The sequence below is a fragment of the Equus asinus genome, chromosome 10, assembly GCF_041296235.1.
Source record: "Equus asinus isolate D_3611 breed Donkey chromosome 10, EquAss-T2T_v2, whole genome shotgun sequence".
In the NCBI taxonomy this organism is placed as follows: domain Eukaryota; kingdom Metazoa; phylum Chordata; class Mammalia; order Perissodactyla; family Equidae; genus Equus; species Equus asinus.
In genome coordinates, this window is record NC_091799.1 from 81190209 (window position 1) to 81203983 (window position 13775).

Below are 13775 nucleotides of genomic sequence, written 5' to 3' on the forward strand. Positions count from 1 at the left end.
ATGCTCAAGGACGACTACCTTAAAAGACATGCAGCATCCTTACAAATTTACACCATGACCCAAGGAGGGGGTACCATCCCTTCAATTACCAACAAGGAAACTGAGACTCAGAGAAGTGCAGTCATTTACCCAGAGACACCCAAGAAGCCAGGATTAGACCCTGAGCCCTCTTCTTCCACTCAGATTCTCCTCTCTCTACAGCAGGAAAAGAAAATGCAAGGAGACCCAGGGTAGTCAGCCAATGGTGGCTTCACATATTATATTTGAGGTGCCTGTGATTTTCACATGTATCTTGTTTCACTAGAACTCACCTCCTCACCAATTTTCCTCATGCAAACATGAGAATAAGCAGCCATCTGACATTTATGTGCCATAGTGAAACCCTGTGCCCCACAGGCCCTAATCAGGTATAGGAAACCCTTTTCCATTGCCCATTATGATTAATTTTGTCTTCACTTCCTCTTCATCTTTCTTTTTCTTCTCTCCTTCCTTCCTATCCTATTTGCTTTTTATCCCCCTGACAATTGAAATTCTTTGAAACTTAATACATGCCTGATGCTTTAAAAGATTATCTCCTTTCCTCTTCAACTGAACTTGTTAGTGAGTACTATTACTCCATTTCACAGATGAGGAGACAGAAGAATAAAGAATAATTAAGAAATTTGGTCAAAGGCAGAAACACAGAAGCAACAACTTGGGATTCAAAGCCAGGTGTGTCTCACTTCGAAGTCAGAGTGATTCCGCCAGGCCCTCTCTTACCCACTCTTCTTCCAATCCTGTTCGATTTCTCTTTTCCTTCAGTGATGGGTCTTTTGCCAGACGCCACTTAAACCAACAGGTTCTGAGAAGGAGCTAGAATTATACCCATGGTCTTAGGCTCAGTACGGAAGACACTATACTGAAAGTACTAGTTGTTGACAGAACAAGAGAAAATACCCTCTCTGCCACCCGCTTCTGCTTTCCCACCCTAACCCCTGAGGGTCGTGGAGCTGGGCAGATGGTAGCAGGTGTCCTAGAAATGGTAGGTGAGGCTTGGTGCCTAGAGATCTTGATCAACTCACTGGGGACTCCTTAACGTAACTCCGCCAAGGGCTACAGAGGAGAAGTAATCTTGCAAACCCATGCCACGTAGACACGAGTGTCATACTCTTGATCTAGCCTTTCAAAAGCCTTTGGGGCTTTATTTCTACTTTCTCACCTACTGTACCTAGATATATGCCTGCTTGTGCTTGTTCATCCAAACACACCCTCATTGAACACACCCTTCTTAAGAACCCATTGTGTGCAAAATATACATTCAATCAGAAGTATTTGAGCAGCTACTATGCACCTGGACCATAGACAGAGCCACGGGGAGCAAAACAAAACCACTGCCCTTATGTATCCCAGTGGGGAAGACCAGGCATGAACAAATAAACAAGTAAATATGTAAAAAACATTCAGTAGAGATCCATGCCATGAATAAAACCAAACCAGGGTGAGGAGATAGAAAAATAAAATGAAAGGGGGGGCAGCAGAGTCTGTGTTAGTTAGATAGGGAGATCACTAGGTGTTAAGTGTTATCAGATATACAAAAATAAATACGTCTCAATCCTTGTATATCACCTACATATATACTGGATGATATATGTGTGCATAAAGGATTCAGTCTTGCCTCTGTTTGACATACTCAATCCCTTTAGGGCTAAATATATACTCAAAGTTATAGAAGCAATTTGTTTTTGGTATAAAAGATTGGAGAAAATATCTCAACAGTGCCTTCCTTCTTACTAATTAGCTAACAATTGTTAAAGGTGTAACATTTCCTGGGAGGTGGGGTATATGCTCAAAGGTACCGTTTTCCAGTCATCTGCCTTTGCTCCCACAAGGATGGCAAATGGATGGTAAATAATGCTCATTTCCAGCTGAGAAACTTCCCAAGACTCGAGCAACGCCTTTCCTCAGAAAAACATCAAAATTAGCCCTAATGGATGGTCTCCGGCCTGCACCACTAGCAGTCCTCACTGGAGACTGAAGAACTGATATAACCCTGCAAAGGGCCAGGAGGGGTGGCCTCAGGGAAGGCCTGCTCCTAAAAGGGAAGAAGGATTCACCAGCCCCAGAATTAGGCAGAGCTCTTGTTTGTGAACCACAGCAACTGGCCCCGCTTTACTTAAGCAAAAGAGTATTTATTGGAAGATTATGGAGGAAGGGAAGGGGCCGAAAGAATCAACAAGAGAGAAAGGAGGTGGGCAGGAGTAGGCAGGAAGAGAAGCCAAGGAAGGTCCAGCAGGAATAGCAGTAACTCACAGCAGGAACAGCCTTATAAGCGTGTCATGGGTCTGATGAGAGCGTCCAGCCATTCTCTCCATCCAGGTCATTGGCTCAAGACTTCCAGGCCTAAAGAGAGGACATCTCATTCACCCATCAGAGATCTCACACCCATCCCTTGATTTCCCCTTTGGAAGGCAGGCACCTGGTATTGTTATCCTGTCACTGAGAGCACACGATTTTGCAGAGGTGGTTCCCCACAGAGAGACTAGGGTGCTATTGATCATGGTAAGGGGATTGGATGATACTGAACAGCAATGACGAGCATCCTTCATAACTTCCAGTAGACCATGGCACAGTTTAGGAAGGGAGAAGGATCTTCTCTCGGGTCCGAGAGCTGGTAGCTCCAGCTCAATGAGGAGCAGATGAGAAAAAATTTCTCCCCAACCAACCACTGCCTCTCATTTATCCAGACCGCAACTTAGTCTCAACAGGCCTCCATGGGAGGCAGCATCTCAAGCCCTTGACCCTATGGGAGGCCCTCAAAATTCCAAATGCCCCACATTTAATCCTCATTGACTTGGCTCTAAGATAAATGATAAAATCTTCCTTTCCTAACTCATTGGGTATCTGAAGTATCAAAAGAGATACTCAAAGTGACAAGTCTTTTTAAGCTAACTAAAATACTATGCAGAAATAAGATGCAATTAGCATTTTAATAAATCACCTTAATATTCTATCGACTGAGTTCATTACGTATTTTCAAATATTTTATAACCTTTTTTTTAACTTGAAAGAGTAAAGAAGCCCTTGATAAATACCTTCTCTGTGCCAAAACCTAGTTATGGACATTAGAAAAATCTTGAACGTTACAGAGAATTTCCCCCAGAATTTTTAAACGCCCACAAAAATTGATTTTTCTCACTTACCTTTCCCAACAGTTTTTCACTTTTTGATATTATAATTTTGGGGGAAGAAAACAAAGTTAAGGTGACTGGTCTGCTATAAAACTCTATGAGAATTAGGCAGCTGGAAAATCAAACTCCATTACCCACCTGGCATTTGTTATACAAGGGGGTGGTGTTCTCCAAACTGAATGCCATCTTTAAATTTCTTGAGCTGTCCAGGTGAATTGAAGTGGAAATTGGTGAATTGGATGAAAATCATTAGCTGTCATCTGTGTTTGGCATCAGGCCTAAAAAGGCAACACCAGACCAGTTGAAATGATAAAAAGAAAGAAAAAAATGCCCTTTTAGAAATATTCCCGGGATTCAGTTCTATTAGTTCAGATTCCAGTTACCCCTTCCCCCACCCCTCTTGGCTCTATCTTCCTCCCATACACATATAGCCCCCGTGCATGCACACACAAACAGGCATGTGTGCACACACAATTCCCAAGAACCCAAGAGAAGTTCTATTAACCCCCAACTCTTATGTTGTCCTCAAAACACAAGCTATTTTGAATAAAGAATGCAAGCAATTTAGACATTTAGATTTTAATTTTTTTCTGGTAAATAATGAAAACCATGGCACTTCTGTTTCTTTTTGTCCATAAATTATTATTATTACTATTATTTTTTTAGTTTGGGTTGTTTAGTCAGAGAGGAGCTAGGAAAGGAAATAGACTTTGAAAAGTTATCTAGATTTATTTTTCACTTATTGACTAAGTATTTTTCCTACTTGCTTGCTATCCATCTTTATTCTTTTCTTCCTTCCTGAGGACAAGACTTTTTGTCTCTCATTTGGGGCCCTCATTGCACCATCATATTCATATCAGTTTGATGAATGAATGAATAAATGAATGAATGAGTAAACCTGCCTCAACTGTTTAAAATTCAGGCTTTTCTTTATCAAATCTTTCTCTCCAACTCTCTTCCCCCTCCAGCCTACTTTCGTAATTCCTATAACCTTGAAGTCAAGAGACCTTACAGCCTCCTCAACGGGCAACTCCAATTTTGCAGATATGAAAATGAGACTGAAGGAATAAAGGGAATTTGAATTCTTAGAAACACTCAGAATTTTTTTCCCATCTCAGAAGAGTAACTAATGTAGAGAGACACAATGAAAAGCCTTTCAAAAGGTGAAATGCTCAGAAAACTTAAGCTATCATTTTTTTGTCATTTCTATGCATAGATAGCCAAAACTCACTTGCTTTTAAAGTAAGAGCATATTAATGACATTAGTGATTATTTAGAGCAGAAAAGTGAAAGAGATCTCTTTGAAAGAAAACATATTCAGAGCTGTTACTTTCCAGCTTCATTTAAAAACATAATTTTTCATTGTGTTTCTCAGGACTCTGACTTCATGGCCACACAAAACACCAGCATTTCATCCAGGGATTCAAACCCTCGTGCTGAACAGGAGACATCATTTCCTCAGCTCTCTCCACTTGTAAAATTAGCATGACACTGACCTTGAATCTTCAAAATCAGCAGCATTCTTTTCTGAGAGCACTTATAAGGTGTCTAGACGTCTCTTCCAGCTCTGATATTCTTTGGTTCCATTATTAATCCCACTGCTATGAAAAGGTCAAAATCGGTGCTGGAAGGGGAGGACGAAGGTGGCCAATGAATATGTGAAAGACTAGGCTGGGAGTCAGAAGCTCGGACTTTTCGTCTTGTTCTGCAGCTAACTAGCTTGGTAACCTTGCACAAATTAATTTACCACTTTAGGCTGGTTTCCCCATCTATAAAATGAGCATTTTAACACACATACACACACAAAAAAATCTTAGGTCCCTTCTAACTCCAAATAATGATCCCTCTGGCTCAGCTAATCTTTGCTTTATCATGGTCTTGTGTTGCCAGGGTCTTTGTGTTGCCGTGTTTTGGAGGAAGGTTTCGTCTTGCAGATCGATTTACATGTATTTGTTAACAGCATACATTGCCTAGTACCCATCTCTCCTCATTCCCTGTAAGAATAGTCAACAGCTATTCATTCCTTGTTCATTGAGAGCCAACCCAGTACCAGGACCTGGGATAGGCAATGGGACTCAAGCTCTAGACAGCTCAAAACCAGAAAGCACCTCTATAAACAAAGAGGATGTATTCCAGCAACACACTGCACCAGCAGAGGTTTGGACAACGGAAAAGAGAATTGTTGTTGACACGAGGCATGGGGGAGGAGCTTCCCAAGCTTGTAAGAGACTTTGGTGTGAGAAACAATGACTTCCCCCAACATCCTCCATGCCTTTCTTGACTAGATTCAACAGGAACTATCTTTTTTTCCTCCAGAAAATTTATTATTGAGATACTTCAGCTTTTAAATCCAAACCAAAGGCTGATTTAAATGATTTTTTTTTAACTAAGAAATAAAATTGCCTAAGGACCTTGATTCAGGTTAACTATAGGTGATTCATACAAATGTGCCTGTGTGAGGGTTAGCTGAGGATTCTAACTCACTTCATTTTTCATAGGAGCTTTCTGGACATCTGTAACCAAGCTTGGTGTTCACACAAAACCCAGAATGCCTCCGTGTGACTTCATCCCTGAAAAATACCAGGTAAGAATCAGAACTTCAGGAAAACTCAAAAGAGGTGGTTCTTCTTGAAAGGGCTAAATTGTTTCCTCAGGAAGGACCCACCTGGCCCTGCCTGCCATTGAGCCATCCCATCCCAGATATTTTATCACTTAAGTCATTGGGACCATCTGAACCCTCTTACTCCATTCAACACTATTGTATGAATTGTGTGTTTATGTGTGAAAGATACAGAGGCAGAGGCAGAGACGAGACAGAGACAGAGAGAGAGAGAGTACAAGAAGGAGACTATCCATCACCATATATGTATCACAGTGATATAAATATAGATATATACACACACACAAACACATATATCACAAGTGGGATGGCACACATCTGCTTTTAAAAATGTTACTCTGGGGCCAGCCCAGTGGCATAGTGGTTGTGAGTTCACACACTCCACTTTGGCGGCCCTGGTTTCACAGGTTTGGATCCTGGGTGTGGACCTACACACTGCTTGTCAAGCCATGCAGTGGTGGCATCCCACATAGGAAATAGAGGAAGATTGGTACAGATGTTAGTTCAGTGACAATCTTCCTCACCAAAAAAAAAAAAAAAAAAACAGTTCTGCTTTTGACTGTCTCATATGGCAATGCATGATCTGACCTTCCTGAGTCTTTCATCAAAAACTATAAAGTTGAGGGCCAGCCCCATGGCCGAGTGGTTAAGTTCGCGTACTCTGCTGCAGCAGCCCAGGGTTTCACTGGTTCGAATCCTGGGCACAGACATGGCATCGCTCACCAAGCCATCAGGCAGCATCCCACACGCCACAACTAGAAGGACTCACCACTAAGAATATACAACTATGTACCGGCGGGCTTTGGGGAGAAAAAGGAAAAAAAAAATCTTTAAAAATATATATATATAAAAAGTTATCATTTTGCTCTCAGGCCAGTAGATTGTGTTCTCTCCCTCTCTCTCTCTCTTCCTTTCTCTCTCTCCAACTCCTTTATTCTACATAATACACATAGGTTAGAAATTACGAAATCAATAGATAGTCAGGAAGGACCTACAAAGAAGGGAAGTATAGGAGAGAGGTTTGATAATTAAAGACATGAACATCACCAGCACTTCATTTTTTTATTCTAAAAAAGAAAAAAAGACATTACTTCAGACATTTACTTCCAAAGTCTTTTTTTTTTTCCACAGCTAAAATCAACTCAAAGCCAAGGCTTTTCATTGAGAGAGAGAAAATTTCAGCCCATTTCTTTATACTTGATCTAGAAAGAGATTGAAGGCCCACATTAATAACTTCCCCTACTTGAGAGAAAGGGCCTTGGTGTCCCACAAGGAGGACATTGGACAAACACTCCCACTGTGAGCACAGGCAGCAGCCCTATGGTCAGTCAGTAGGGAGGCGGGGCACAGCAATACCTACTTGCTGTCGATCTTGTAAGAAACGTGGAGGGGCTGGCCTGGTGGCACAGCGGTTAAGTTCGCACATTCCGCTTGTCGGCGGCCCAGGGTTCACCCATTCGGATCCCAGGTGCAGACATGGCACCGCTTGGCACACCATGCTGTGGTAGGTGTCCCACATATAAAGTGGAGGAAGATGGGCATGGATGTTAGCTCAGGGCCAGGCTTCCTCAGCAAAAAAACAGGAGGATTGGCAGTAGTTAGCTCAGGGCTAACCTTCCTCAAAAAAAAAAAGTGGAGATGGGGAAAAGGAAGACTTTAAATACTTAAATCTTGCCTATCTACAGTCCCTTGCCTATCAGCGTGTTCTGGAGATCAACAATCAACATCTCTATCCCCCGCGGACGGCGTATTTTGCAGAGCCTTTGTTGCTCCATCAGGGTCACATGGAGTGGCTATTTGATCATGAGGGAAACAGATACCTGGACTTCTTTTCTGGGATTGTCACTGTCGGTGTTGGTCACTGCCACCCGTAAGTATCCTTAAAATTCTGGGGTTTTCACTCCAGAAGAATATGTGGGAAACAGGTCAATGATCATGTTAGTGATTCAGACCCCTGGTTAAAAGCTCTCTCTCTTTAGGCATACCCCAGTTTATGGCTGGCATGCTCTCTACTATTTCCTGGGTAACAAAAAAATCTTAACATTGCACTTTTTCTCCGCTTGACAATACAAGGTTTAGTCATTCTCATTGCACATGCAATGTGGCATGAACCACGTGATTGGAGTGTTGCTGTGTGTGTGTTTCTCCCCACCAGGAACAGCTTTCCAAAGAGAGGGAAAGCACTGGGAAAAGGCAGAAGGAAGAGAAAGGCAGGCGGTTCTCAGAGATCACGGGGGCAGGCGTTTGAGTGCAGGATGATGAGAGATGAGAAATCACTTCTGCCCTGAGGGTCTTCATCAACTCTGAACGACGGATGAGGAAAGAAAGAATGATAAGACAAAGATGTAACCATAGCCAGAAATTTACATTGGAAGTGTACGGCTCCATTAATCTTGAGATTCTCTGTGACCTTGATCACCAATCCACACACACAAATAGCCTCGGCAGGTCCTGCTGTGGTCCTTTTGCTTTCTGTGCAGCCATCTCATTTTACTGTCTATTCTAGCTTGCCTTTAATAATCTGGTCAATAAAATTCACATTAAGTGGGACAGAAATAAAGCAGCAAGCCTAAATAAATCGAATAGGTTTGGGCCCTTCTGTCAACATAGGGGCAAAAGGTCTTTTCTGCAAGCAGCTGTCAGGTGGTGAGGAGTAAGTTTTCCCTCGGGGTCCAGCCTTCACTCTCTGCCGCCACAGCCTTCTTCCCGTTTCTGTCCTCAGGAGGCACCAGTCCCATGCGAGGTCCCAAGGAGCACGCAAATAAACTTCACGTGAAATTTAAAACGTAGGAGAAACACACATGAAAGAAGTAAAGAAAAATGAAGTCGAGAAAAATTTTAAGCATTTTCGTTGCATCCTCCCAATAATATTCAACGTTGTCCCTGTTAACGAACCGCTCTCACTGGCTTTCATGACCTTTGTGCTTCTCCTGACCTCCCTCTGGCCCCTCAACTTGCCCCTCTGACCCGCTAACCCTGGGTGTCTCAGGCTCTTTCCTTAACCCTCTGCTATCTCTCTCTACTCCCTTCACCTCTATTAATCCCCCCCTCCAAATCGGTCCCACCCCATGTCCCCACCTCTGGTCATTAGTTGTTACATTTTCAGAAGCCTTACCCAACTCTGTTTTTTCAGCCTTGGCCCCTCACCAAGCTGTGATAATAACTCTAATAAACCCTGAGTGTGCATTAAAATGCCCCATATTTCCCACAGCCTCCAGAACATCCCCCGCCACCCTGTGATATTCCACCACCAGCTGAAATTCAGCATTACCAAGACCAAATCTATCACGCTTTCCAAATTCTGTTTCTGCTCACATATCCATTTATTCAGGGAGCCGTTATGAGCCACCTACTCTGCGAAAGTCCTCTTCTAGGAGCTGGATAGCTAAACAACTGGCTGTGTTTCTCAACCAATCCTGGGATTTCCCCACCGTTACAGGCAAGAGTGTTGCAGCCATCTTTGACTCTTCCCTGCCTTTCCTTCCCTATAACCAACCTGATACCAAGATCTAGCTTTCCCTCCACTGAAATGCCTCCTCTTCCAGCCCCTGTCACTAATTCCCACCAACGCCAGTCTCCTAGGAGCTGCTTCTCCTCCCACACCTGGAAGGCTACCCTCCCCTTCTAGCTGGCCTCACTGTTACCAGTCTTCTCTGCTCCATTCTACCCTTCCGTATGGCTCTCAGATTTACTTTGCTAAACAATGTTCTTGTCAAGGGTTTCTTCTGTTTGGGTTTATTGATACTCCACAATTTTCTAAAGTAAGTTCCATGGAACACTGATCACAGGAGAGGTTCATTGGTTAAGGCTCCCATAAGAAAATAAGGTTGGGAAACACTTTAAGCTATATCTCCCTCCTGGGGAGAAACATTGCATGTTAACCTCTTAAAGGTACTGACAAGTCCTACAGTAAAGAAATCTGTTTGATCTGCTATTTCTCAAAACCATTTAACCAGTGAACTGATTTTTTTGGTGTGACTGTTATTAACGACAAACAGAACCAGTGTGTAACAAACTTTAGCAATTGCTGTCTTTTAGGTCAAGTTCAAACACTTGGGCCTGTCTTTTCAAGGCATTCCAAGTCAGGTTCCACATTTCTATCTACTCTTAGCTTCCACTATCCCTCATGAAGCTTCTAATACTTCACAGAATGTGGTTTCATAGTTACAAAATGTTCATGAACACCGACCGCTAGTAAGACCCAGTTATTGGAATCTCCTTTGAAGGAAAAACTGTTCATCTGTATACCGGTACTTGATGGATCTGTAATTCTTTAGAAGAATAAAATGAGAAGACACTCAGACTTCCATCAAGTCATCTCTATTTTCCAGTCTGTTTAAAGGGTAGTTAATGAGAAAATCTAGTTAAAAGAGATTCCAAGTTCAAACTCGCTTCTAAACCAGTAATTTCTTTTCTGAAATCTCTAACAGACAATTATTTAGTCTTCTTTTGAACACTTCTCTTCGTGAGAAATTCATTCCCTTTGGAGGCGACACATCCCACTGCCAGAGTCCTCCGGTGGTTAGAGAAGCTCTTTCTTGTGTGTGGATGAAATCAGCCTCTTGAAACTCTTTGAGAAACAGCCGTGTATTCGAGTTCAATGTCCAGCGCGTGTGTTGGGAGGGACATGCCCACTGGCAGTGTGGGTCACTCTGCTCTCCTGTTTATCTAGGAAGGTAAACGCAGTGGCACAAAAGCAGCTTGGCCGTCTGTGGCATACAAGTCCCATCTTCTTCAACCTTCCAATCCATGAATACGCAGAGAAGCTTTCCGCGCTTCTTCCTGAGCCTCTGAAGGTACGATGCTCCCAGCTCAAAGAGACTCGCCATCCCAGGGGAGTTGCCATAGGAAGCGGGAATGTAGGCAGGGAATTTGGCATGTGTAGTGAACATTTGAAATTAGTGAGCTAATAGCCACATCTGAAAGCAATCAAGGAGAAAAATGGAATTTACGAATTGCTGGTGAAAGCAGACAATGTTCACTTCATCAGCTCCAAGTCTCTGCCTCTCTTGGGTCACTCTCCTCACTACCACATCTCTGCAGAAATCACTTAGCAGGAGCGCCAGCCCTCCTGACACTCCTCTATGTTCCTCAAGGGGTTTTCGTCTCTTTGCTCCATAGCCCCTCTGCAAAGTCATCCATACTTCTTCTTTCACAAAGAGTGAAGCCATTGTTTTATAAAATTAATATACCACTAAGCTCCTTTGGTCTAAGATGCACTTAGATATTTTTGCTAAATGAGTTATTTTTTGCACCTGAAATTACTGAATTTTTTAACTGAATTGAGATGTTAAAATGTTTGCCAAGGTTTGCATTTCAGGATTCAATGAGTTAATACATATGTAGCACCTAGAACAGTGCTAGGTACCTGGTATTAGCTATTATTACTACTTTATTATCTAGAAGAGATGAATAAAGTTAGGATAGCTGCACCTTAAGGTCACCCCAGGCATGTTCTTGGAAGAGCAGAAGCGAGGAAGTCAGCGAGGACACAGCACATGCCTCCCAGTCCCCGAGCCTGGAGGAACCAGTACCTTTTAGTTCTCCCCTTTCTTTTGGCCACGATGAGCTTCATTTTTTGTTTGCTTGCTTGTTTTTTCAACATACACACACTGAACAGACAGGCTGGGATATCCTCTGGGGCTGCAGGATCAGGGAGCCCACATTGTCCCAAGCCTCCAGAATCAGGTGGGGTGGTTTAAGTTAAGGAGCCAAGAGACCCAGTCATTGAATCCACTCAGCCACTAACCACTGTGCCCTCCTCAGCAAGTCTCCCCATCTTATCATTTTTCAGAGCATCAGGTAAAGCCAATGAAAGTCCAGAATGTTTCACAACTGGGACAATCCATTAGGCATCTTTGTATCTCTAGCACTTAGTAGCTGCTCAATGAAGAGCTGCAGAATTAATGTTAAATGATGGGACTCCTGATCTGAAGGAGGCTCTCCCTAATAATCAGAGGCTGGAAAATGCAGTCTTTACCAATTTTGAATTAATTGGGTAAAAAAGGAAATAAAGTATGAGGCCACGTGTCTTCCTTTTCCCTCCAGGTCATTTTCTTTACGAACAGTGGCTCAGAAGCCAACGACCTAGCCATGCTGATGGCCAGAGCACACTCAACTAACATAGACATCATTTCTTTCAGGTAATCACACCTTGGAATAGTCCTCTTTAATAACATTGACTCACCTCAATACTAAATGCTTATTTAAAATATAGCATGGAGGGGGACAGGGACTTTCCCAGGAGTATTTTTCTAATTTTAGGTTTCAGGGCAGGATCAGTCAAATGAATTTTATGACTGGACAACATCATCCAAATTATCCTGATCCAAGGTAGGAGCTCCCTGACTAGGGTAACAAACAGCTTGGAGTCCTAGTTATGTCATAGATCCTCCTACGGAATTAAAGAGAAGGTCACATGACAGCTTTTATCTTTGAAGACATCATATTGACTACATGGTATTGACTACAACATATGCGAAGCGGTGAATGACTGGTCGACACCCATAGAAGATCATGACTTTACCGTGTCGCACTGGGCCCATTTTAATCTCTGCTTATGATAAAGAGCCATATACTTATTTCATAGTGCCAGCTGCACCAGTTTTTCATCTTTTATTCTTTTGAGGTTCAGAGGATGTATATCTAACCCAGTATATTTTTGCTCCTTTAGGTAACTTTTGAGAATCGATAATTTAATAGATTAATTATAAACATTTGATGGCTATATTAGCATTAAAAATAAGAGAAAACTAAGAATTTTGCTTACAGTTGCCTCCTTGGGTAATTTTATATAACACATTTAAACAGACTCTTACAATAAGGTTTATATAAAAGACAGGAGTGACATAGAGTAAAAGTTGATGGAATGAAGAAATAGTCTCATTCTTTCACCTGTCTGGCCATAATTTATGTCTAAATTCAAAAGAAGATTTGATTTCCACAAGATCTGTTGACCACAGCACATCCAATACTACACAGCCTTATAAAACGCACATGCAGGGACTACAGGCATGAGCAAGCATTTGCTATCAAGAAAATATGGCAAGAAAGAATTGTGATTGACGTTTCACCTGAATAAATATGGCAGAATGTGTATGTCCAGATAAGTACTGATCTATTCAAAGCAGTCATGGTGCTACTAGAGGTCAACAAGTGTTTGTGTCTCTTCTTTCAAGATATATGACCATCCATTTGCAGTCTTAATATCCTAAATCATCTTTTAACAGTGATTTTGACTTGGGAAATTATCAAAACTCATTTGAAGCCACAACTTGTGGTTAGAATGATTTATTACTAAACATAACCCTTTCTGGTTCAAAAAGAAACAAAACGTGTTTCTTATATGCCCAATAAGGTAGCTTATGAGGCTCTTAGAGAGGAGTCCCCAAAGATGCTGAGAAACAGCTGCATCACAAGAACAAATATTTGGCTTCTCAAGGTGGTTACTTTGAAGGCCACTGCTCTGAACATTGAATAGATGATTTCCAGCATGTTGCTAAAAGATAAGTCTCACTACTTTAGAGTAACAGGATAGGGCAGGTGCTAAGGTCAGAGCTCTTGGTCAGATGGTCTCCAAAATTCCTTTTATAATTTCAAATCTATGATTCCAGTATAAAAGATAAATAAGTAAATTCACCTGACATAGGCTTAGATTTCTTAGAAATCATTGGAGTTGAATATTAACGGTGTTCTATTTCATCTCCATACACTTCAAGGAGTTTCTCTTTTGTCCTACTCACTATTCCACAGGCCGGTGACCAAAGAAAAATTAACTGAATCCTATCCCCCTACTGTTTTTTCCCTGCAGAGGAGCCTACCACGGAGGCAGCCCTTACATACTTGGCTTGACAAATGTAGGGTACTTCAAGATGGAACTCCCCGGTGCAGCAGGCTGTGAATCAGTGAGTTTTGAGGGTTTTGTCTTATTTCTCTAAAGGCTTCTGCGTATGTGGAATAATTGATCAGATTTTCCAGGTATTATGATT

At 42.1% G+C, this 13775-nt stretch overlaps 1 protein-coding gene and 1 long non-coding RNA gene across 5 annotated transcripts in view; one reads left to right on the forward strand and one right to left on the reverse strand.

Annotated features, from left to right (window-relative positions):
* Positions 1-13775, forward strand: part of AGXT2 (alanine--glyoxylate aminotransferase 2) — a 36415-nt gene that overhangs the window by 490 nt on the left and 22150 nt on the right. For 3 of the 4 annotated variants that reach the window (XM_070519795.1, XM_070519794.1, XM_014831274.3), the window contains exons 2-6: positions 5666-5751; positions 7473-7657; positions 10460-10583; positions 11836-11930; positions 13598-13691. In XM_070519795.1, coding sequence (XP_070375896.1) covers positions 5666-5751; positions 7473-7657; positions 10460-10583; positions 11836-11930; positions 13598-13691 — 584 coding nt within the window. Of the gene's footprint in view, positions 1-626; positions 712-5665; positions 5752-7472; positions 7658-10459; positions 10584-11835; positions 11931-13597; positions 13692-13775 lie in introns of all 4 variants that reach the window. The other variant, XM_044779426.2, reaches the window with a different exon arrangement.
* On the reverse strand, positions 724-5653 carry LOC139046435 (uncharacterized). Its single transcript, XR_011506515.1, has 3 exons — positions 4664-5653; positions 3306-3445; positions 724-2379 (listed from the first exon to the last, which is right to left on the reverse strand). It is a non-coding gene; the product is annotated as an uncharacterized lncRNA (long non-coding RNA).